The sequence below is a fragment of the Cydia splendana genome, chromosome 16 (assembly GCF_910591565.1).
Source record: "Cydia splendana chromosome 16, ilCydSple1.2, whole genome shotgun sequence".
NCBI classification, from domain to species: Eukaryota; Metazoa; Arthropoda; class Insecta; order Lepidoptera; family Tortricidae; genus Cydia; species Cydia splendana.
This window is the reverse complement of record NC_085975.1, coordinates 3432704-3456056: the sequence shown is the minus strand read 5'-3', so window position 1 is coordinate 3456056 and position 23353 is coordinate 3432704. Positions and strand designations below refer to the sequence as shown.

The 23353-nt window shown below is 39.3% G+C and overlaps 1 protein-coding gene across 1 annotated transcript; it reads left to right on the top strand.

The window, feature by feature from the left end:
• Positions 1-23135, top strand: LOC134797996 (uncharacterized). The gene is made up of 10 exons (XM_063770331.1): positions 1-343; positions 532-702; positions 1835-1956; positions 2746-2862; positions 8236-8353; positions 13660-13727; positions 14506-14630; positions 15109-15241; positions 16561-16673; positions 22982-23135. Exons 1-10 carry the CDS (start codon positions 178-180, stop codon positions 23133-23135), a joined length of 1287 nt encoding a protein of 428 aa, XP_063626401.1. The 5' UTR covers positions 1-177.
• The last annotated feature ends 218 nt before the right edge of the window (positions 23136-23353 follow it).

The window sequence follows — 23353 nt, the reverse complement described above, 5'->3', positions numbered from 1 at the left end:
TCCGGTTACAATTTGTTTTTAATTCCTATTCAACTGCCAGTACTGTTAACGGAAATTATAACTTAACAACGTCATTTTAGCAGAGTTATGTCAATATTAACAATTTCTGCGCCGTTAACCCTTCCATAAAACTGAATGTTAATTCCGTTGTCAAGTGTTAATTAATTCGTTTAAATTATGACGCGAGCTCCTTGGTTGGTATATATTGTGTTTATAATTCGTTTAGGGCGTGTAATGGTGTTAGAATTACCAGGGTCTTGTAAGGTGGGTGAATATTATGAGACGGGAACGATGACATGTCAGTCGTGCCCTGTTAACGCTTCGATGGTGACTTCTAGTGATGGTAAGTACTCAACGCAAATAAACTTTTTATGGTTATTAATATCCAAATTAGGGGCACACGCCAGCGTCATTGGTACAAGTTAGTAATTATACTGAACGTGGTTCAATAGGTACTTACAATAGGTTTAATTCGTTCGCACTGCTGAGTGCTTAATACATACGAAGGGTTAAGCGACCTATAATTTCCAGGTTTTTCATGTTCATGTGAAGAGTCCAGCATTCCGCTGAACCCTGGGCGTTGCAAACCTTGTGGTGCCACAGCTTTGGTGTCTACCGACGGTGCAGCCTGCGTGCCAAGACGGTGCCAAACAAATGCCGGGCGGACGGTGTGCAGGAGATGCCCTGCGGATTATGTGTCGGGTTAGAACCCATTTAAAAAAAATATCTGAGAGTATGTCAGTTTATACTATGTCAGTTTATGTTACAGGGTGGCTAAAAAATAAGTGCATTCCCGTTGCCAGGCAGGTTTTGGGATTATAGTGAGCAACTTTTACTATGGAACCAACCCCGAAATTGCAAAAAAAAATTTGGCTGTTTCATACATTTTGGCTGGTCCATCTTCTATGGGAGGGTAATTTTTTATCGCGATTTCGGGATTGGTCCCATAGTAAAAGTTGCTCAGTTATAATCCCAAAACCTCCCTGGCAACGGGAATGTCCTTATTTTTAATGCCACCGTGTATAGGAAAAGGAAGCGCTACGCTACGATCGTGTGCCTGTAAAGCCTATGGTCTTGTGGTGGCACGATACTAGTTTCTACAGACGGTGCAACTTGCGTGCCAAGAAGGTGCCAAACTAGTGCTGGTCGGACGGTGTTTCGACGATGTCCAGTGGATTATGTGTCGGGTTACACTGATTCTTTATTACTAGGGCCCGTTTCTCAAAAGCTTGTAACTTGTAATACAAGAGGATGTCACTTTTTGACAGCTTTTGTTAGAAAGGGACTTCCAGTTGTATTACAAGTTACAAGCTTTTGAGAAATGGGCCCCTGAACTTGTTTATGTGTCGATATGTAATGGCAGACATGTCACCAAATATATTAATGGCAACGAAGCTATGTTGCGATATATTTCACCAATTTGTTATAGAACGTAAATATTCATTTGAAATCTATGGCTTTGGGTTCTTAGGTTCTTAATTACTTACCCCCTTATTCATAAACGCGGTACAAGCCTCAATTAGCTAATAATCGTTTGTCTTTATCTGTCATGTTGATTTATGTATTAATTGTAAGAAAGGGATAAAACATAATTTAACTTAATTAATAAGGCCCGTAAAGTTTTATGAATAAGGGGGTTAGTCTATAACATTATATCGCGTCCAAAAGGGCAGGATTCTCCCCTTGTCTCCGCAGGCTTCTCGAAATTACTTCGAAGCGTCGAGGATTATGCCCATTTTGTACCTATTCTTTCGCGCTTCAGGATGATCTTTGGAGCTGTTTCATAGACCATGTTGTTGATGAATGATCTGACGTACTTACCATTTTCGTGCAGTGACTCAGAATTTCGACGGGTCTCCAATGAAGGAGGTGGTTTGCGTGAAGTGCGCGCGGGGCTTCAAGGCCGTTAACAACGCGTGCGTGCGGTGCGCGGCGTGTGTGTGCGCAAAGAATGAGGTCAGTGACGCATCGTACGACGTAGGCGAACTACACGCGAACGCGAAGCGAAGCGATGAGGCGCGGGGTGAATCAATCCTTTCATACCCATAGAAGTATCCTACGTGGGCGATCTCGTTGCGAACGCGAACGCCTTGGGCCCGCCGCGCCGCGCCGCGCCGCGTCGCGTTCGCGAGTTGTTCGCTTACGTAAGACGCAGCGTGAGTGTATAAATAGTTCGTTTGTCGGTCACTGAGTTTGTAAACTAACTTTAACCCGTACCATGAGTCACTGACAGTGTCAAACTGACATAAGTATACGCTAACGTCTACGTAATTTACTTTCTATACATCTCACAGATGCACAGAAAGTAAGTTACGTTCTCCAGTGGCGGATTTGCCCTAAGGCCCAGTAGGCCCGGGCCTAGGGCGGCAAGATATTTAGGGCGGCAAATTGTGACAAAAAATTCGCTGATGATAACAAGAAATAACTCAAAATGTAGTCAATATGATGGGTGCTGAGAAAGGGGCGGCTACAGGGCCTGGGGCCAAGCGCGGCAAAGACTGCAAATCCGCCACTTCGTTCTCGATAGCGTTTATGTCAGTGTCAAACTGGTGGTAGCCACACTAGCGTCCTAAATAAAGAAGAATACCGATTTGACTCCTCCCACTCCCCGATATTCAGCGAAAATTAATGGTTTTCGGAGAAATTGTCGATTTTGTTTCCTTATACCACAGAGAGAGATTGTTTATTTCGTCCTCTATAATGATAATATATTTGACTATTGCTAACGTTGTCGCTTTTTGCTAGATGGCTGTAAGGGATGTCTGCGTTCCGAAGAGTTTCGTCAGCGCGCGCCCGAAGTACGAAGGTGTGCTGCACCCCTTAGCTTTACTGGACATTATCAAACACGAGTATCTGTGCATTGTGAGTATTCCACTCGTTTGCATTCTCTCTTCATGGCATTATATAAGCTACCTATCGGTTATACCACGTGTCCCAAAATTCAACGATAAGCTGGCACCAGAAGATGGACCTGCTCATGACTACTCGAGGAAAAATAATAAAAAAAATATATCTCAATTTATTATAGAATTACAAGAAAAAAATTAAATCGACACCCCTACAATTCCTTCCAATTCCCTATGTCTACAATTTTAATTTTTGTTTTTCAATTTTTTTTATTATGTGTCCTTGAGTATAGTCATGAGCAGGTCCATCTTCTGGTGCCAGCTTATCGTTGAATTTTGGGACACGTTGTATATACCAGCCGGGCTAGCACATGATTGGCGAGACAGTATCTCTCCCGCGAGATAGATTACCCGTCCCTCTTTAGTTAATTTGGTTAGAAAAAGACGGGTAGTCTATCTCGCGGGCGAGGTATGTCGCGCCCCTCCTGTGCTAGGCCTACAGTTTCATCATATTATTGACTGTATCTAATATCGAGTAGGTAGGTACATATTATTGCAACATAAGGCCAATCTAAAAGCCGTAACACACTACCGCACCGTACCGCGGTAGTGTGTTACGGCTATAAAGGACGCAGCTACTTGTGCAGTGAAATGAGACAGTGCTTTACAGCTTGCTCCCTTTAACGCATAAGGGTCAAACAGATCACTGTGTTATGTCTTTCCTGTAGACATACACAAGAGTTAAGGGCTATAAAGGTTAATTTTCTTATTTAACCCTTATCCACGTGAAAAAGTCCTCCTTTTATTTAGAGAACTATGATAAAATCATTGCTTACATGCCCACAAGCTGTTAACTATTGCCCACAGGAGAGAAAACTAGTGTGTTATCGCGAACAGCACATTTTTCTCTCCTGTGGGCAATAGTTAACAGCTTGTGGGCATGTAAGTAATGATTTTATCATAGTTCTCTAAATAAAAGGAGGACCTTTTCACGTGGATAAGGGTTAAATAAGAAAATTAACCTTTATAGCCGTTAACTCTTGTGTATGTCTACAGGAAAGACATAGCACAGTGATCTGTTTGACCCATAACGGTACGTGTCCCTTAGATTTGCCTACGTTTTCCTCAGTGGCGTAGCGTGAACTAATCTAGCCGTGGGCGAAGTCGCATCTACGAGGCCCTTTTCTTTCACTGTGCCCGAAGGGGCTTCGCGCGAGGCCCCCCTTGGGACGCGAGGCCGTAGGAGATGGCTCACTTCGCCCACGCCTAATAAGTATGTGGCAATACCTCAAAATATAGTTATGAATACCTACTTATTTATTCACCATATCGAAGGACGCTGTACTTTTCACATTGTTTTTCGAGTGTTTGCCCTGAACCGAGTGTTTTCGGAGGTTATTGGAAATTGAATCCTTAAAAGGCGAATCCTTGAAGGATAAAATGAAATAATAGATTTTAATGTAATACGAGTAAGTAGGTCAAAGAAAGAAAGTGTTCTAAATTTGGAATAAAGACCTTTGATGTCTAATAAAATACACATTAGTTTAGAATCATTCTTATACAGTCACATTAGTCACATTTAAAATTGACACTTGACGTTTACGCTAGCGAACTTGATCGCAGTTCATCTCGCTCGCACTGATATATTGGTGCGATCGAGAGGGACTGCGATATCAACCGGCAAAACGCTAACTAGCCTCGCGCTTCTTATAGAGTTAGACCATGACAAGTTTGCAATGATTTTGATAGCACACGCAGTGCAAGTGTTATTTTAAACGTCAAACTTCTATGAATTATGACGTATAAATAACACTTGCACTGCGTGTGCTATCAAAATCGTTGCAGACTTATCTTGGTCTAGCTCTAAATAGGTATTTTAATTATTGTTTCCTTATGACCGACTTACGCTTGACTCTACCGATGTCATGTCACTGACAAGAGAATAATTCCCACTCGTATAAATAAGCGATGTGTTATGTGTTACCAGACATGTCACTGACAGCAAAATTATTCCCACTCGTACAGAGTGTAGGTACCGTTGTATTTTTGGATTCAAACTGTATTTGTAGATTGAATTTATTAAAAACAACTGTTACTGTTACATATTAAATTACACAATACAAACATTGTTTAGATGACTAGATTCCTAAAACACATTAAAAATATTATATTATATATAATAAAATATATATTAATATAAGTACATTGACTACACCAAACTTACAATAAAAAGTAACCTAAAATTAAAACTACCTACAAAACTAAAACTAAACCTAAAAAAAAATACCTAAAAATCTATATCTAAAGAGGGTCTTAGTGCCAAGAATGCTGGCTAAATGCTGTATTTAGTTCCACGCGTCCCTGATACTATTGTTACTAATAAAACCTACAGCGCGCAATGCTTAGAATGAGAGGATTTTAGGTAATATATAGGCAGATATAGGTAAGTATTTATAATTGGGTATTTTACTGTATAAATATGCATGTAGGCACTCACAATATTGGTACAGTTTCATTATTTCAAAGGTGAAGAAATTCTAAGGTGTATGTGAAGTCTCCAATCCGCATTGGGCTAGCGTGGGGACTATAGTCTAAGCCCTCTCGCGCATGAGAGGAGGCCTGTGCCCAGCAGTGGGACGTATATAGGCTGAATTATTTATTTATTTTTTCTTTATTTCATAATAGATTTTTGGGGTATGAGAATCCTCATACTTTTTGTTTTGCCCCGAGCAAAATAAACTATGTGTCTCTTACCCCAACTGACCTTGTATTAATTTTAAAAATATGTGATAAGTCGGTAAACAAAAGATAAGTGACAATTTAGGAAATAAAATACCTTATTATGGCTAGTTATTATAGAGCATTTTCACATTGTTCGATCCGATATCGGATGGTCTATGAGAGAGACGATGTTAAAGAGTGCCCTTTGGCATGAAGTCCGCCTTTGTTGGGTGAATATTTTTTTTGCCATGCAGATTTCTTAAATTAATAAATAAATACAGAAAAATACATTACTACTACTCCTCCGTTGGCTCAGCGACCCAAAATGAGACTTGGCCTCCGACACAAAGACAGCGCCACTTTTCTCGGTCCTGTGCGACCTCTCGCCAATTGTTGACTCGAAGTTCGCGCAGGTCCGCCTCCACCATGTCGCACCAGCGATATCTGGGCCGTCCGATAGGACGTCTTCCTGCTGGATGGCCCAGGTATTTTTCACGTTCCGATCTTCATCCATTCTCTCGACGTGGCCCAACCAACGGAGTCTGTGAGCTTTGGTCTCTCCCATGATGTTAGGTTCAGCAACTAGGTCTTCGATCTCACGGTTCCTAAGGAGTGACCAGCTTCCGTCCGGTCTTTTTTTGGGCCCAGTATCTTACGGAGGATCTTCCTCTCGGTTCTAAGTAGACGCGCCAAAATCAGAATCTACAAGACCGTGATTCGCCCAATCCTAACCTACGGATGCGAAGCGTGGACACTGACACTCAAGTAAGAAAACATGCTGCTAGTGAAAAATACATTATGTTATACATTTTACTCCTATCCGATATCGATGTGAAAACGTTCTTACGGGTCAAGTTATACTAGGAATAGTCACAGTTGAGTCGACACAACATGTTTTGTGAACTGAGTAGGTAGTTATTTTCGTATGTCAGGTGATTCATCACAAAAGGCGCAGGTGGCGGGTATGGGACGGTAACTTTGGATGTAACAAGATTTGGAGGAGGGAGTTACGTTATTATAATGTTTTAGAGACCCTCCACACTAGCGTATATGGAGCGTTACGGTTAGGGCATGCTCCCGGGAATGCGGCGTGCGACTTTAAATTAATCGGGGGAAGATTTTTGAATTTAGATTGCTTGGTTTCGTCACTATAAAATCGGTGGAATGCTAATTAGGGTTCCGTACCCAAAAGGTAAAACGGGACCCTATTACTAAGACTTCGCTGTCCGTCCGTCCGTCTGTCTGTCACCAGGCTGTATCTCACGAACCGTGATAGCTAGACAGTTGAAATTTTCACAGATGATGTATTTCTGTTGCCGCTATAACAACAAATACTAAAAACAGAATAAAATAAAGATTTAAATGGGGCTCCCAGCTCCCATACAACAAACGTGATTTTTGACCAAAGTTAAGCAACGTCGGGCGTGGTCCGTACTTGGATGGGTGACCGTTTTTTTTTTTGCATTTTTTTTCCGTTTTTTTTTTCATTATGGTACGGAACCCTTCGTGCGCGCTTCGCACTTGCCCGGTTTTTTTTTTGAAATACGAGCGATAGAAATTGGGAAATAGAGTGGTATTAACCACTCGTTTTCAATTCAATTAGTAGAATTTAAATGCCTAGTAGTGGAGACATTATTGAATGAAATACACGAAATCGAGCGGTCGAAATTAAAACATTATCAGCCCCCCGTTCGCACAACGCTGGCGCGGCAGCGTGTTATTGTGTAATTGGTGCCGGCAGAGCCTCATATAGGTACATATATGTACAATCCACACGGATTATTTTTTTGTATTGGTTGCATCATTTTCTACGTTATTGAGTATAAACTAATTCGACTAGCAACGAAGTAAGCCTTATAATTTTGAGTATAAGGATTACTTCGTTGCTATTGCGGTGTCGTTGCCCGCTTCAAAGTGTGCAGGCAGTACCATCTTTACCATAAGGGCACACGGGGCCCGTGCCCAGGGCCCCCATCCTCAGGGGGCCCCGAAGGACAGACTGTATATTTGATTACCCATAATAAATAGAAGATCATAGTAGAAAACTGTTAGTTTAGTTCGCTTTCTTTACTTTCCAAAAGGGCCCCAAATTCTTATGTGCCCAAGGGCCCCAGCATAGCTTAAGACGGCCCTGTGTGCAGGCACAATGTAACGCTAAGTGTGTGGAGTCTCTTAGTGAGAGTAATTATTTTATAAAGACAAGTAAAGGGTACCAATGTGGCTAGAAACTCATTTAGCTTATAAATCAGCTGCGACAGAGTTACGGTCAATTTATTGAGTATTAATTATTTTAATGACAACACCTTTATGCCAACACTGTTTCAAAATGAAATGAAACTACGTACTTATTGAAATGTACTCTCATTTTAAGAATAGGTGAGAGGAATGAATCGAATCATCTTATATCTTATGTGTTTGGGGGCCCTTATGGATACACTTCAACCCCTTTTGGGATCCTTTATGCAAAGTGTCCCTGTGAAGCGAATGAGAGTGTGTAAATAAATAACGAGCTGAAAATGTAATCTTCCCTGTAAACATTATTTGTGTGTGTGATGTATATACTTATTGTTGTGTTGTGTTTTCTCAGCTCCGTCAAATAGATTAGATTAGGAGGTAGATGTAGGGTGGCAAGAACATTTGTTCCAATTATATTTCTCGTTTTACACAGATACATGACTACATAGCATGCCGAAAGCTAGCCAGCGAGTGTGTGAACAACTTCTACCCGAGTGACGCCGCTGGCCCGTGTCGGCTGTGGTTACAGCGAGGTTTAGTGGCTCATAAAGGTACGTTCAAAACATGAATTACTAATCAATTAAAATCATTTATCCAATCAATCAGTAGTGTCCTTTCAGTAGTGTTCATTGCATTTATTTCTCGTGCTTATTTTTTCCCCTTCTCTCGTTTCTACTTCAGCAGCCGTAGGCCGTAGGTATCATGGTCGCGTTTTTATCATCTGTCATGTCATGACACTTTCGCACTTACAGGTAGTTATTAGAACGTGACAGGCATGGTGACAAATGATAAAGAGCCGGCCGTCTGAGCCCTTCAGGGGTCAAATTTGTGGCTCCAATATCAAGTAACTTTATGCGTCTTAATACTCGTATTCCTTTGTTTATCCTCCTACGGCTCTCGATCCTAGCTAATAGATCATATGTGTCGCTTAGCTTCAAACTCGGGTAAATCCATTCGACCCTCTCAGCAAATATCTACCCTATTACCTTTTCTTAATACCAAAATCGCATAATCTGACAGATGGATTTACCCGAGTTCGAAGTTAAGCGACTCATATTAAGTTCGATGAAATTTAATTAATATCATATTGAAAGTTTTGTTACATTTTTGAACTAACTACTTCAACTCTATTTCTTATAATAAGTATAGGTTCAATTTTCAGTAGCAAATTTTGGGTTTTTCATTTGTATGGCTGCGCCTTAGCAGGCTTTCGTTTTAAACCTTTAAAAATTTTAATCAATACAATATTACATAATATTTTAACTTACATTGCCGCCCTTGAATTGACCCATTGACCTAGTCCTCGATCTAAATTAATTAGAACTGGAAAGAATGAGGAGCATTCTAATTCTAATCCTAAACACCAAAGAATAGAGTGTATAGAGACGGATTGTCAAAGTAAATTATGTAGCCACTGTAAATTTACTGCCATCTTTCGACAGAACATAAAACGGTTAGAACGCCGTTTGACTTTGATCCTTATTCTTTCACTGATATGTGTTAACTTATTAAATATTTATATTAAGGCCATCTACTCGACTATATGCCAAAGGAATGGTGCCATCTTTTCGAGCGATGGCGCCATAACCTTCAGCCTACTCTCGAGTAGATGGCGTAAATATTAATATTTAACAAGTTAACACACATCAGTGACAAAATAATGATCAAAGTCAAATGGCGTTCTAACAGTTTTAATCGTCTGTCGAAAGATGGCAGTAGTAGCTACATAATTTCTTCTTCTCTGTCGTATCATCATATCATATCATATCATATATTTATTGCATCCATGGTAAGTACACAGGTGTTACATAGGTAATACAAAGATGTTTCACATGGGCCCTGGTAGGGCACGGCAATATTCTTAAATCTAAGGATTGAGTTTGTATGTATGTAGGTACCATTAACAATATCTTATTTCATTTTAAATTAATAAATAGTTGTAAACATTATATAATTTTTACTAACGTCAATAGCAAATTATCAAATTATATGTCACTAATAATAATAAAATTAAATATTCATGCTTAAAAAAATGTTAGGTGCTTACAGTTTATGTCAAAAATGTCAATTGGTATACACCGTGTTTTTATTGAATTCCGTTAACTTCGGGGTATGGTTAAGTACGTTTAAGAAAACTAAATGGCATAGTTAATTTAAAAAAAAAAAAATTTTTTTTGCTTTTTTTTTTAGAAAAAATAATATTAAAAAGTAATTAAATGTAGCATATAGCGTTGTTGTAACACGGGCATTACATTTAACTAAACCAAACAATTGAAATCTGTGACATATCAATGTCAATTCGAACATCGATCGACCGAGATTTTACTTAAGTTTAGTAGCAAATGTATGAACTCATTCTAAACACTAATCAATATGTAAACCGGCCTTAATAGTACGTTGCTCCTGGAAAAAAATATATGGAAAACTTGGCATAATTAATAGAAGCCTTTTTTCAATTGGGATATGTACGTTATGGACCGAAGTAATTTTTCATCAACTCTCCCCAACCCTCCCCCCTCTGCGTCACCCCCCCACACCCCCGCAAAGGGCCCGAAACGCGGTTTTTCTAAATTTTTAAGAAAACCGTTCACGATATAGAAAAAGTGAGTAGGAACGAAGTGATCCTTACTAAATTTGCTATTTATCTCTTATACACACTATAGTGCTATCACTTATAGTTTTTGTGAAATCTGTCACCATGTATGCAATTTTTTTAGAATTTACTTTTTTTTTCTTTTGTAAGATAACTTTTCTCAAAATATACTTACGATATCGCCAAATTTTGTTTAATTTAAATAAAAAGTTAATATGTTCTTTAAAATGGTGTATTATTTATTATTAAACTCTTTCATTTGACGATGCTATGCCATTTTGAACATACATCGTCTTCAACCATTTTTAAGCTCACCGAACATCGTTACTATTAACCACTTGACTGTGAAACAGATCGCACGGTCGCGTTTTTATAGCTTGCCTCACATAGAAGGTAGCCTATAGAAGTGGTGTGCGCGTGCCTCCGTGAGGGACAAAATATACGCAATGCGACAATATTAAAAACACGTTTTAACATTCCTGACAATATACCAAAAACAATAATCTACGTATTTCGGTCGGGTTATTGAAATGAAATGAAAATTTTTATTTGTTGCCCACCATAACCCATACTAAATTTATGGTGAGGATCAGACAAAAAGTGAGACTGTGACAAGGACAAGCAATAGTACCTACCGCTTTCTTGCTTTGCTACTCCTACTGAAAGTTCTATAAGTGTATCTCGTTCGGTCATTTGGCCCCTCCCCCGTTTCCTCTCTATTATTGTACCTCTAATGTTGTCTCACCATGCCTGTCACGCTCTAACAAGTATGTAACTTGTGCGAAAGGGGCGCGCATAGTGACAGGCGATAAAAATGGAACCGTGCTGCGCCCGCTGACCGAATTTTATACAACACAAACGAGGGTGAACCCACGATTTTTGACCATAACACACATGAAAAGTTCATCATCTTCTTCGCGTTGTTCCCGGCATTTTGCCACAGCTCATGATTTGACGTAGACACTAGTTTTTATGAAAGCGACTGCCATCTGACCTTCCAACCCAGAGGGGAAACTAGGTCTTACTGGGATTAGTCCGGTTTCCTCACGATGTTTTCCTTCACCGAAAAGCGACAACTAACGCGAGGAAGAAGATGTGTGTGGTGATCAAAAATCGTGAGTTCACCCTCGGTTGTGCTGTACCTATAAATTTCGGTCAGGATCAGTTTCATATACAGACAAGTGGTTAATAACGATATTAGCTGACATTGAAAATATTTGAAGGCGATGTATTTTAAAAATGGCATAGGATCGTCAAATGAAGTAGTTTAATAATAAATAACACATACATACATATCACGTCTGTTTCCCGGAGGAGTAGGCAGAGACCACGGTTTTCCACTTGCTACGATCCTTACATACCTCTTTCGCTTCCTTCATTTTCATTACATTCCTCATACACCCTCGCCGGTTTAGGGTGCTCTTGACCTGGCCTTTCTTCAGGATTTCCCCGATCTGATCAGAGAAAATCCGCCGAGGTCGACCCCTTCCAACTCCCACTTCCACTTCTCCCTTATACACTCTCTTTGTTAGCCTTCTTTCACTCATTCTTTCCACATGTCCAAATCATCTCAAAATATCTTTCCCAATTTTAGCCACTACATCAACATTCAGTCCACACTTTTCCCTTATCACACTGTTCCTAATTCTATCTTGCAATCTCACACCACACACACTTCTCATTTCCACTGCATTCACTTGGCTCTGATGCCTCTTCTGCCATACCCAACTTTCTCTATCATACATAAGTGTAGGCACCAACACCCCTCTATGAACAGCCAACCGTGCTTTTTGCGACACCTTCTGGCTGTCGAACTCGCGTTCCAAGGGTTCCGTACATAAGTCCGACTCACGCTTGACTGCACATTTCTAATAGGTTTTCCTATTATCTATAGGTAAAGTACTATTTTGTGTATTTTTTCAAAATTTTAGGCCCAGTAGTTTCAGAGATAAGGGGGGGGGGGGGGGGAGAAATGGTCGGACAGACAGACAGACGCACGAGTGATCTTATAGGGGTTCTGGTTTTTCCTTTTGAGGTACGGAACCCTAAAAGCGTGAAAGATATCGTAAGTGTTATTTGAGAAAAGTCATTAGAAGAAACAAAACACTGAAAATGCTAAAAATAGCATCTTCCGTGACGTATTGCGCAAAAACTATAAGTGATAGCAGTATAGTGTGTATAAGAGATAAATAGAAAATTTAATAAGGATCACTTCGTTCCTACACCCTTTTTCTGTATCTTGAACGGTTTTCTTAAAAATTGAGAAAAACTAGGTTTTGGACCCTTTGCGGCGGTGTGGGGGGGTGACGCAGAGGGGGGAGGGGAGGGGAGGGTTGATGAAAAATAACCTCGGTCGACAATGTACATATCCCAATAAAAAAAAGTCTTCTATTAATTATGCCGTTATTTTAGCTAATTTCACTGAACTATAAGGCAAGTGTACAAGTATCGCTCTTGACAGAGCGGTCGTGGTCACGTTGAGGCGTCCGCATCAGTAGTAGAGGCGGACACAGCTCTTCGCACGATCTCCCGCCATCTCTCCCTGTTGGCAGACTGTCGTGCACAGTCAGATACGCGGTTTCCCACTGCGGATTTTATTTGGTCAGTCCAGCGCATAGGTGATCTGCCGCGCGATCTGGTTCCCTCCACTCTTCCTTGTACGACCAGTCGCTCTATGGAGTCGTTATCTCGCCTAGAGACATGGCCAAAGTACTGCAGTATGCGCGACTGTACTACGGTCGATAAACGCGGTGTGATGCCGAGCTCCTGGAGTAACTACACACTGAGAGAAAAATCATTAGTAAACTAAACCAGGAATTAAAAAACAGTTCTGTACTGGGGGAAAAACTGAAGTTTAGTAATAATTATAGACGTATCACTATTTCTGTAAAGTATATTTATTTCTACAAACAGCTCAGTAATCCTAAATCTAATTTCAACAAACAGATAATAGAAATTGCAAGAACTAATAGAAATTGCAAAAGTCAATTTGTTCCTATTAAAATATTAATAAACAAATAAATATTAATAAATTTATTATTTATATTAATTCGTGTAGATTAGTCTAGTATAATTTATAATGTAATTTAATATTATGAGAATAAATATCTAAATGTAAATCTAAATCTATTAGTTGACTCTCCTTGTCCCCGGATTAAGTTTATTTTTGTAATTCTAAGTGTGTTTTTGTTATCCTTTTCTCTCAGTGCATAATTTAGTTACTCTCTATTTCAAATTCTCTTTGCTAAACACTGTTTGTTACAGGTCTGCCTCCTTTACTAATTGAGTCAGCTAATGACAAGGAGCCCGGGATAGAGCTGCCGCGGGGCAAAGTACGTACAGTCACAGATTATATAATACTAGTGTACAGTCACCTTAACGGCTCGGCCACGACATTGCGCGACTTGTGACGGCGGCAGCGATAACCGTAGGTTGGAGCGCGACACAGCGATCGGACCTTTCATTCCCACCTATGGTTGTCGCTGCCGCCATCGCCAGTCGCGTAACGTCGTGGCCGAGCCTTAAGGCGGACCATTTTCACAATAAAACTACAACAATTCCACGGACCCCCGTCAAAAATATATTTTAGGAAAAAAAACCTTTAATAATATATTGGCACTTCGGCCTCGTAAAGTTTACTACAAGATTTCCTAATAAGTATGTTTAGAGTAGGTAAATGACCTACTGCGGACCCTTGATAAACATGCTACGGACCCTTAAATAGGCTACGGACACTTTAATAAACCCTGGTTTGATTTTTTATTAGATGATTGATTATTAGATAAGTACCGCTGCCTGGAGAAATTCTAGAAAGTTATTTTTAGTTATATACATACCTAATATTTACTTTTTACTTAGAATATATTTGTATTAAAAATGCTAACAGCTATTTTCTCTTTAAGAAAAATGTAGAATAAATGAACTATTGAGATTGTTAAGCTCCTACTCAAGTTAACTATTTTCAAGCCCAAGTCTAAATGATTACAAGTTAGTAGCTCTACTATATATAAGTGTAAATAATAATATATCTCAACCTGCTTATGAAACATCTTTCGCAGGGGTATGGTTTTCTGACAAACAAAATTCGTGATAAAATGTTATCTGTTTTAGGAGTCATTGAAACTAGCTCTCACTATACACACATCTACCGGAGGCCTGGAAATACTGCAGTATGGAAGGGATGTAATTTCACCTTGTTTTTCGGCAATAGAAATAACCATAGGCAAGGATTTTTCGTAAGTTTTAATTTGTAAACTTTTTTCTAGTCATGGTGTCCATCCTGTATTTTTACTTAGCCTCTGAAACGCCTCATACTAAATAATGCAAATAAGTAAAAGTTTATTTTTAATTTAAGTACATATACGAGTACATAATAATATATACATAGTTGTCATACGAATAAATGTAATGTTTAATTTCATTATATTTAAGTTTCCATATTGTACGCCTCTCTGAGGCAGGACATGAAGACCGTTGTAAATTAGAATAACATCGTATGTAACTCATGACCAACAATAAATAATTTGATTAATTGATAGATTATGTTAGATAAATAAATATTGAAACTTTGAGAAAACTGATATTTTCAATGTTTTCTTATCTTTCTTCATTTCAAAACTATTCGCCTAGTAGGTACCCATAGTTATAAGCTTTGCTCAGTTTGAACTATGTAAGATTGTCCCTAAATATTTATTAATTACAATTTTTTTACAGACGAGACTGTGCTTACAATATGACGGATCTACCCCTGTCGAACGGGGACACTCTAGCGCTACACTTACAAAGTGGAGGGGATTTCACCCCATTACCAGTAGCGCTGCGAAAACCAAGCGGGAGTCTCGTTCAGGTATTTTATTTATGTGGGCGTGCACCTAATACACTTCGTAATTAAAACGGTTCACTTGACTGTAGGTACAAAGTTTTCATTATATTGTGTGTATTTATTATCCTGTATATACTATAGACTACCATCCACAGACTCCTCGTTAGGAGTCTCACGAAAACATTTTTCGTTCGTTTTAAAATGAGAGCGTTATTAAATATATTAAGAACGGGTATCTCAAGTCGAAAAACGCTCGACATGTTTCACTCCGTACCGAGGATCATCAGGAGCTTGCGTCATACGTGAGTGACTGGTTCTTAATATATGTCTGTGTCTCACGGAAGTTTTGTTATGAGAGCGTTACTTTGATTCTACGGCAGCGGCTTTGTTCGTGTGAGTCTTAAATGCGTAAGCGAAGTGAGCGCTCAAGTCCCAATACAAAATTTATGAGTAAATAGTAGGTACCTACATGAGTACCAATGGGGCATTCTCTTACAAGTCAAATCAGTTTCTTTTTTAGAACTGTCAAAACGATTTGCGAATATGGAAATTATATGAAACATTACACAATGGCGTCACGGTCAACTCACCTAGGTACTTTTTATATTTCTATCCGATCTATTAAATAGAACTTGTGTTTAACCAAAAATAACTGCTATGTATATTTTTCTATTAATCATCTGGTGCTTTATTTCATGCATGGTTTTAAATATTTTATTTTAAATACAGTCAAATAAGCTATTCTTCCACTAATTTCCAATGCACGTGTATGTGTCTCATAATATAAGTAAGTAATCAATGTTCCGTATACATTATCAAAATTAAGCCTAACATGGTAATTCTGTACAGAAAGTATTTTGTCAAAGTTTATAAGCGATATATAATAATTGTAATTTGTACGTAAGGGGTCATCCATTAATTACATCACACGTTTAGGGGGGGAGGGGGTCAAGAAAATGTGACATGTTGTGACAAGGGGGAGAGGGGAGTCACAAACTTTGTGACGTCACTTTAACTTCATCAGTAACCAAAATATTATTTTAATCATTTTATTTACTGTACAGTTCAAAAACGAGTTTTTGGAACGATAATCGTTTTTATTAGTTTAATTTTTTTTCATAATCAGTTTTGGGTTATAAATTTACTAATATTTTGACAAAAAATTAATAATACTTAATTCGATTTGCCGATTTCGTTGAAAAAATGTGACGTCACACCAGGGGGGGGAGGGGTTTGCCAAATGTGACCAAGTGTGACGAGGAGGGGGGGAGGGGTCAAAAAACCTTGAAATTCGTGTAACGTAATTAATGGATGACCCCTAAGTGATTAATTTTCGTTTTCAGCGAGCGTCATGGCCGTCGAGCAAGTTTCGCCGGTATCTTGTCGTACACAACTCTCTTTCCGCGACTAATTCTACCAACACGATCTACCTGAGGACTCTTCTTATACATTTACGGTAAGCAATTCATACAGATTTCTTGATATAAGGGGCTAATATCTGGGAGACCGAGCTTTGCTCGGAAAACATAAAAACTCCAAAATGCGCGTTTTTCCAAAGATAAGACCTAGCTAGATCAGTTTATCGCCCCCGAAAACCCCCATATAGCAAACTTCATCGAAATCGTTAGAGCCGTTTCCGAGATCCCCGAAATATATATACATATAAAATAATAAACAAGAATTGCTCGTTTAAAGGTATTAGATAGATAGAAAGATTTATTACGTATATTCTCTAAGAACAAATTAAATTACTTACTATGAAAATACTTTAAATTTGTGAAAAAGGAAAAATTACCAAGGCTTTCAGTGCCCAGGGGTTTTTACGTATAATCTTTTTGCCGGACACATTTCTGATAAGAGGGACAACATATTTATATCTACATTTATCTGTCCCTCTCAGCTGAAAATGTCCCAAAAAAGGTTAAATGCACTTATTAAATTACCCCACAGAAATATGAATATAAGAATAATCCATGTAGAACTGTTGAGCTATGTTTACCTACATTAGATGACCTTATTTTACGAGTAGTACTTATTATCAAATGCTACTTTAAATGTCAGTTATGTAAACAGTAGGCAAAAAAAATTTTTTTGACATAATTACCTACTCTTTTTAAAAATCTTAGAAGGTACCTGCTACCTTAGCAATTACGAAAAACATTATTTTTATAGATTTTTCGTAGCATTGAGTTATGATTATAATTATCCTACGGCGGAATTTTATTAGATAGATATGACATTGCTTATTTTAACGAAAGAATCCATAGCTAATATTTAGGTAGGTATACAAACAAAAGGCCGGTGCTTTTGCAACATCATGCATAAATGTAATTTCATCCCTCATCTATCTTCACCCACATACAGTCTAAAGAGTAATAATAATATATTCTCGTTCAAGATTGATGTACGACCGAACATAATTAAATCACACTTAATGAACTTCAGAAGTATTGGCTGTAGGTATCAGTGCAGTATTAATATTATATTATAGGACATTATAACACAAATTGACTAAGTCCCACGGTAAGCTCAATAAGGCTTGTGTTGTGGGTACTTACTCAACGATATATGTCGGACCCTGACACCAGAAAGACGTATTGCAGCGTTATAGTTCATTATTTTAGACGCCTGTATAAAATCGATTAGCAATGTTGAGCTACGTATTATTTGGTTGTAACAAAATAAATAAAGTTGTGTAGAGAGTAACTCCGTCTATTGGCGCATTGTTGAAATAAAGTTGCGTAGAGAGTAACGCCATCTATTGGCGTGTTGTTGAACTGAGATGACAGGTAGAAGGCTTTGGAACGTCGAGAGGTTTCTCTCGAGTGAGCGTAGGCACGAGTTGGCGTTTTTGTCGGTATGTTGGTAGACTGGTCGAGCAGGTTTGCCAACTTGACTGAGGCGGGAGCGGAGAGGCTCCGCCGCTGGTAGTTCTTCTTGATCGGACCGCGCTGGAGATCGGACGTGCTCGTTGGCCAACCTTGTGCCTAACTCGCTGCGTTCCTGAGGGTTTGTACCTGAAGGATTGTTCTGATGGCTTGTGGAATCCCGCGTTCTTTAACCGTTTGGCTGGGTGTTTTATTTCGGGTGTTATTTTGGTTTCTTATGTTTCATTGGAAGCTTACTTTTGTGAAGTAAAGAAGGGATGTGTTATGTGTTGTTTTGAAAGGATATGTCCCTCTTGGGTTTGTTGCCGGTCCCATGTTGGGCTAAGTCTTCTCAGGTGGGGGGTTGGGGTTTGGGCCGGCCTAGTTTGACTTGGGTAAAGATTTGAACGGTTTCATGTGATCTTTTTATTTTCGATTTTACCAGTCAACATCTTAATAGCAATTGGTTCTTTTTATCATTTGGTTCTGGAATGTGGTAGGCACTGGTATGGTTAACGAGTCAGTATGTTTATTTCATGCACTGGTAGCAATGGTGGCGTACTGGTTTAGCTGTGAAGTAATACATCTAGGTACTACCCCCACGCGCCCACCGCCTTTGAGTCCATCACTATTCGACATATATATATATGTCGGACCCTGACACCAGAAAGACGTATTGCAGCGTTATAGTTAATTATTTTAGACGCCTGTATAAAATCGATTAGCAATGTTGAGCTACGTATTATTTGGTTGTAACAAAATAAATAAAGTTGTGTAGTAACTCCGTCTATTGGCGCATTGTTGAAATAAAGTTGCGTAGAGAGTAACGCCATCTATTGGCGTGTTGTTGAACTGAGATGACAGGTAGAAGGCTTTGGAACGTCGAGAGGTTTCTCTCGAGTGAGCGTAGGCACGAGTTGGCATTTTTGTCGGTATGTTGGTAGACTGGTCGAGCAGGTTTGCCAACTTGACTTTGAGGCGGGAGCAGAGAGGCTCCGCCGCTGGTAGTTCTTCTTGATCGGACCGCGCTAGAGATCGGACGTACTCGTTAGCCAACCTCGTGCCTAACTCGCTACGTTTATATATATATATATATATATATATATATATATATATATAGATAGATAGATAGAAAACACCTATGACTCAGGAAAAAATATATGTGTTAATCACACTAATAAATGCCCTTTCCGGGATTCGAACCCAGGACCATCGGCTTTACAGGCAGGGTCACTACCCACTAGGCCAGACCGGTCGTCAATATTAATACTTATTATTATTACTTGATAGTAAAGTTCTAAATGATAAGAAAATATATACTGGTATACTGGTACCTCAAAGAGATTTCCTTTGTTCTAAAAACTACCCACCTTTACCTATATGTATTAAACTACAACATCTCAGTTTCTAGGTCTCTAGTTTTGGCGTAGTTATTCATAAACGCTCTACAAGCTTCAATCCGCTATTATTCGTTTGTCTTAATCTGATCTTTTGACTTATGTGTGTTGTAAGAAAGTAAAACCATAAATTTGAATAATTAAGATATTGAATTTTTTTATGAATACGGGAGTTATAGCCTTTGTCAATCTAAGTTATAGATGACAAAATATATTCTAATTTGCGAGAGTTAACAGTTGAAATGATCACATATGATGTACTAGCTGTGCCCGCGGCTTCGCCCGCGTGTAATTCGGTCTGTGTCAGTAAGTGGCTAATTTCTAATCATAATTTCTCTCCCTCTCTCCTGGAGGCGGAACTTGAAGTAAAGTTGACAGATGGATATGCTAGAGGACTGTAGTAGTCCAGATAAAATATTTTACAGTTAGGTACCACTCAATAAAACTACACTCCAAAATCAATAGTTTTTTTCGCCCTTATTAAAGTTTTACACGTGATTTAAACGACAGAGTAGTAGGTGTATATCGGACGATACAGTAAGGTATACGCGCCCGAGCGAAAGCGAAGCGGCCCGCCTGGCTAGAGCGCCACTCACTGTGGTCTTCTTCAGACTCCTGAGGAATACCACGTGCCCCTTGTAACCTCAATGCGTTGCGAGACTTTCGCAACCCAAATCGTTTGACTCCGCAAACGACCAGTGCCGGATTAAGATATTTTGATGCCCTAAGCATTTCTAGACCATGGTGCCCCCTCTGCCTAGGGTCGTCAAGATTTCATTGAATTTTTTTGGTAAATTGAGTGACGTTCATTGCCGCATTATAGCTGAGAATGGAATTCAGTCACATAATTTTATCACGAAAATTGACAGTGCCGCAGCAGTAAGTTGCAACAGAGTACCTAATGCTGCTGCAGTCGCCACCCGAAGTCACCTTTGTTATATCTTAGAATGTCATTGAAAACGCGAACGAAGCGAGCGCGAAAATGTTCGATATAAAAACGCAATTTGATAGACAGTTGTAGGTACATTTTACTTTTAGTATGGAAATCAGTAACATAATTTTATCACGAAAATTGACAGTGCCGCAGCATTAACGTTGCAACAGAATTCCTAATGCTGCTGCAGTCGCCACCCGAAGTCACTTTTGTCATATCTTAGAAAGTTATCGAAAACGCGAGCGAAGCGAGCGCGAAAATTTTTCGATATAAAAAACGCAGTTTGATAGACAGTTGTATATTTTTACTTGTAGTATGGAAATCAATCACATAATTTTATCACGAAAATTGACAGTGCCGCAGCAGTAACGTTGCAACGGAGTACCTAATGCTGCTGCAGTCGCTACTCGAATGTCACCTTTATCATATCTTAGAATGTTATTGAAAACGCGAGCGAAGCGAGCGCGAAAATTTTCGATACAAAAACGCAATTTGATAGACAGTTGTACATTTTTACTTATAGTAGGTATGGAAATCAGTCACATAATTTTATCACGAAAATTGACAGTGCTGCAGCAGTAACGTAGCAACAGAGTAATGGTGCTGCAGTCGCCACCCGCAGTCAGCTTTGTCATATCTTAGAAAGTTATTGAAAACGCGAGCGAAGCAAGCGTGAAAATTTTTCGATATAAAAAACGCAATTTGATAGACAGTTGTACATTTTTACTTTTAGTAAGGAAATCAGTCACATAATTTTATCACGAAAATTGACAGTGCCGCAGCAGTAACGTTGCAACAGAGTACCTAATGTTGCTGCAGTCGCTACCCGAATGTCACCTTTATCATATCTCAGAATGTTATTGAAAACGCGAGCGAAGCGAGCGCGAAAATTTTCGATATAAAAACGCAATTTGATAGACAGTTGTACATTTTTACTTTTAGTAGGTATGGACATCAGTCACATAATTTTATCACGAAAATTGACAGTGCTGCAGCAGTAACGTAGCAATAGAGTAATGCTGCTGCAGTCGCCACCCGAAGTCACCTTTGTCATATCTTAGAAAGTTATTGAAAACGCGAGCGAAGCGAGTGCGAAAATTTTTTGATATAAAAAACGCAATTTGATAGACAGTTGTACATTTTTATTTGTAGTATGGAAATCAGTCACATCATTTGTGTCGCTTAACTTCGAACTCGGGTAAATCCATTCGACCCTCTCAGCAAATATCTACCCTATTACCTTTTCTTAATACCAAAATCGCATAATCTGACAGATGGATTTACCCGAGTTTGAAGTTAAGCGACTCATTTTATCACGAAAATTGACAGTGCTGCAGCAGTAACGTTGCAACAGAGTAATGCTGCTGCAGTCGCCATCCGAATGTCATCTTTATCATATCTTAGAAAGTTATTGAAAACGCGAGCGAAGCGAGCGCGAAAATTATTCGATATAAAAACACAATTTGATAGACAGTTGTACATTTTTACTTTTAGTCACAACCAGGCGCGAATCCAGGATTTCATACAGAGAAGGGATGGGACAGTTTTTTATCAGCCTAGCTTCGCATAGGTTTATTTTACCACTACGTAACTATGTAAACTCATTTTTAGTATTCTTGATTACTTAATGTTTACTCAGTTCCCCAAAAGATGGCACTGTGCAATGAGGGGCAATTAATTTACTGTCGTTTAATTTTGTTCAAATTATTATATTATTCAATTTTTGTTGATATCCTTACCCCCTCTTCTAAACTTAGAGTTAATTTGGCAAAATTCTTCCTCGGTGGCTTATTCATGTCAACACGTATTAAATTCAGCGCCATCTGTTAGTTTACCAGGGTACTCTATAGTGGTAGCACAGAATAACTAATAGTACTACCGTACAGAAAATTCACTCCTTCACAAAAGTCAGATTTAGGTATAAAATTATACCTATACTCGCCGCCTGCAACAAAATTGAAACTTATGTCCGCGCACGAACCGTGAATCTTCTTTGCGCGAGTGCCACGTGACACGACTATCGTGCGAGCCGAGTGGCCTGCACTGCCATACGCCTGCCCTGCCCGGGAGGTGCGCCGGCCAAATGTACCTAAACTGCGTAGTGACACCCCCCTGGTGGTAGCACATATTTGAAAAAAGTTTGCCTCTCCTTTCTAAGTAGCGCCATAAGATTCAGGGGCAAACTTAAGTCAATCGAGTGTTGTGGCTACCCCCCCCCTTTTAGGGGTTGAATTTTTATAGCCTATAACCTGGCCGGGGATGTTCTCGACAGATTAGTAAAGTTTGCATCAAAATCCGTTCAGCCGTTTTCACGTGATGCGCGTTCAAATAAACAGACAAACAGATAAACAGATAAACAGACAAACAGACAAAAATTCTAAAAATTGTTGGAACGTGTTCTGTTATCGATTCTAAGTATCCCCAACCAACTTTTTTTCGAATATCTTCCATGTACAGACTTTCGACCCTCTTCAGCTTTATTATATGTATATATAGATATTGTTCGGTTTTTTACATAGACCGACCTAATACTATTAATTATCTAACGACACAATTTTACTTTAAGCATGCAGAGAAGCAAGTCACTCAGCACACACATGACGATCGAAGCACAGTACGCCACGAAGCAGACGTATAGCCGCTCTGTCACAACCACCCTGAGGGTCGAGCATGAAATGCCTAGCGCCGGTGTGCTTAAAGGACTTGAGGTACGTGAATAGCATGTGTCACATGTAACACATGACCATCGAAGCACAGTACGCCACGAAGCAGACGTATAGCCGCTCTGTCACAACCACCCTGAGGGTCGAGCATGAGATGCCTAGCGCCAGAGTGCTTAAAGGACTTGAGGTACGTGAATAGCATGTGTCACATGTAACACATGACCATCGAAGCACAGTACGCCACGAAGCAGACGTATAGCCGCTCTGTCACAACT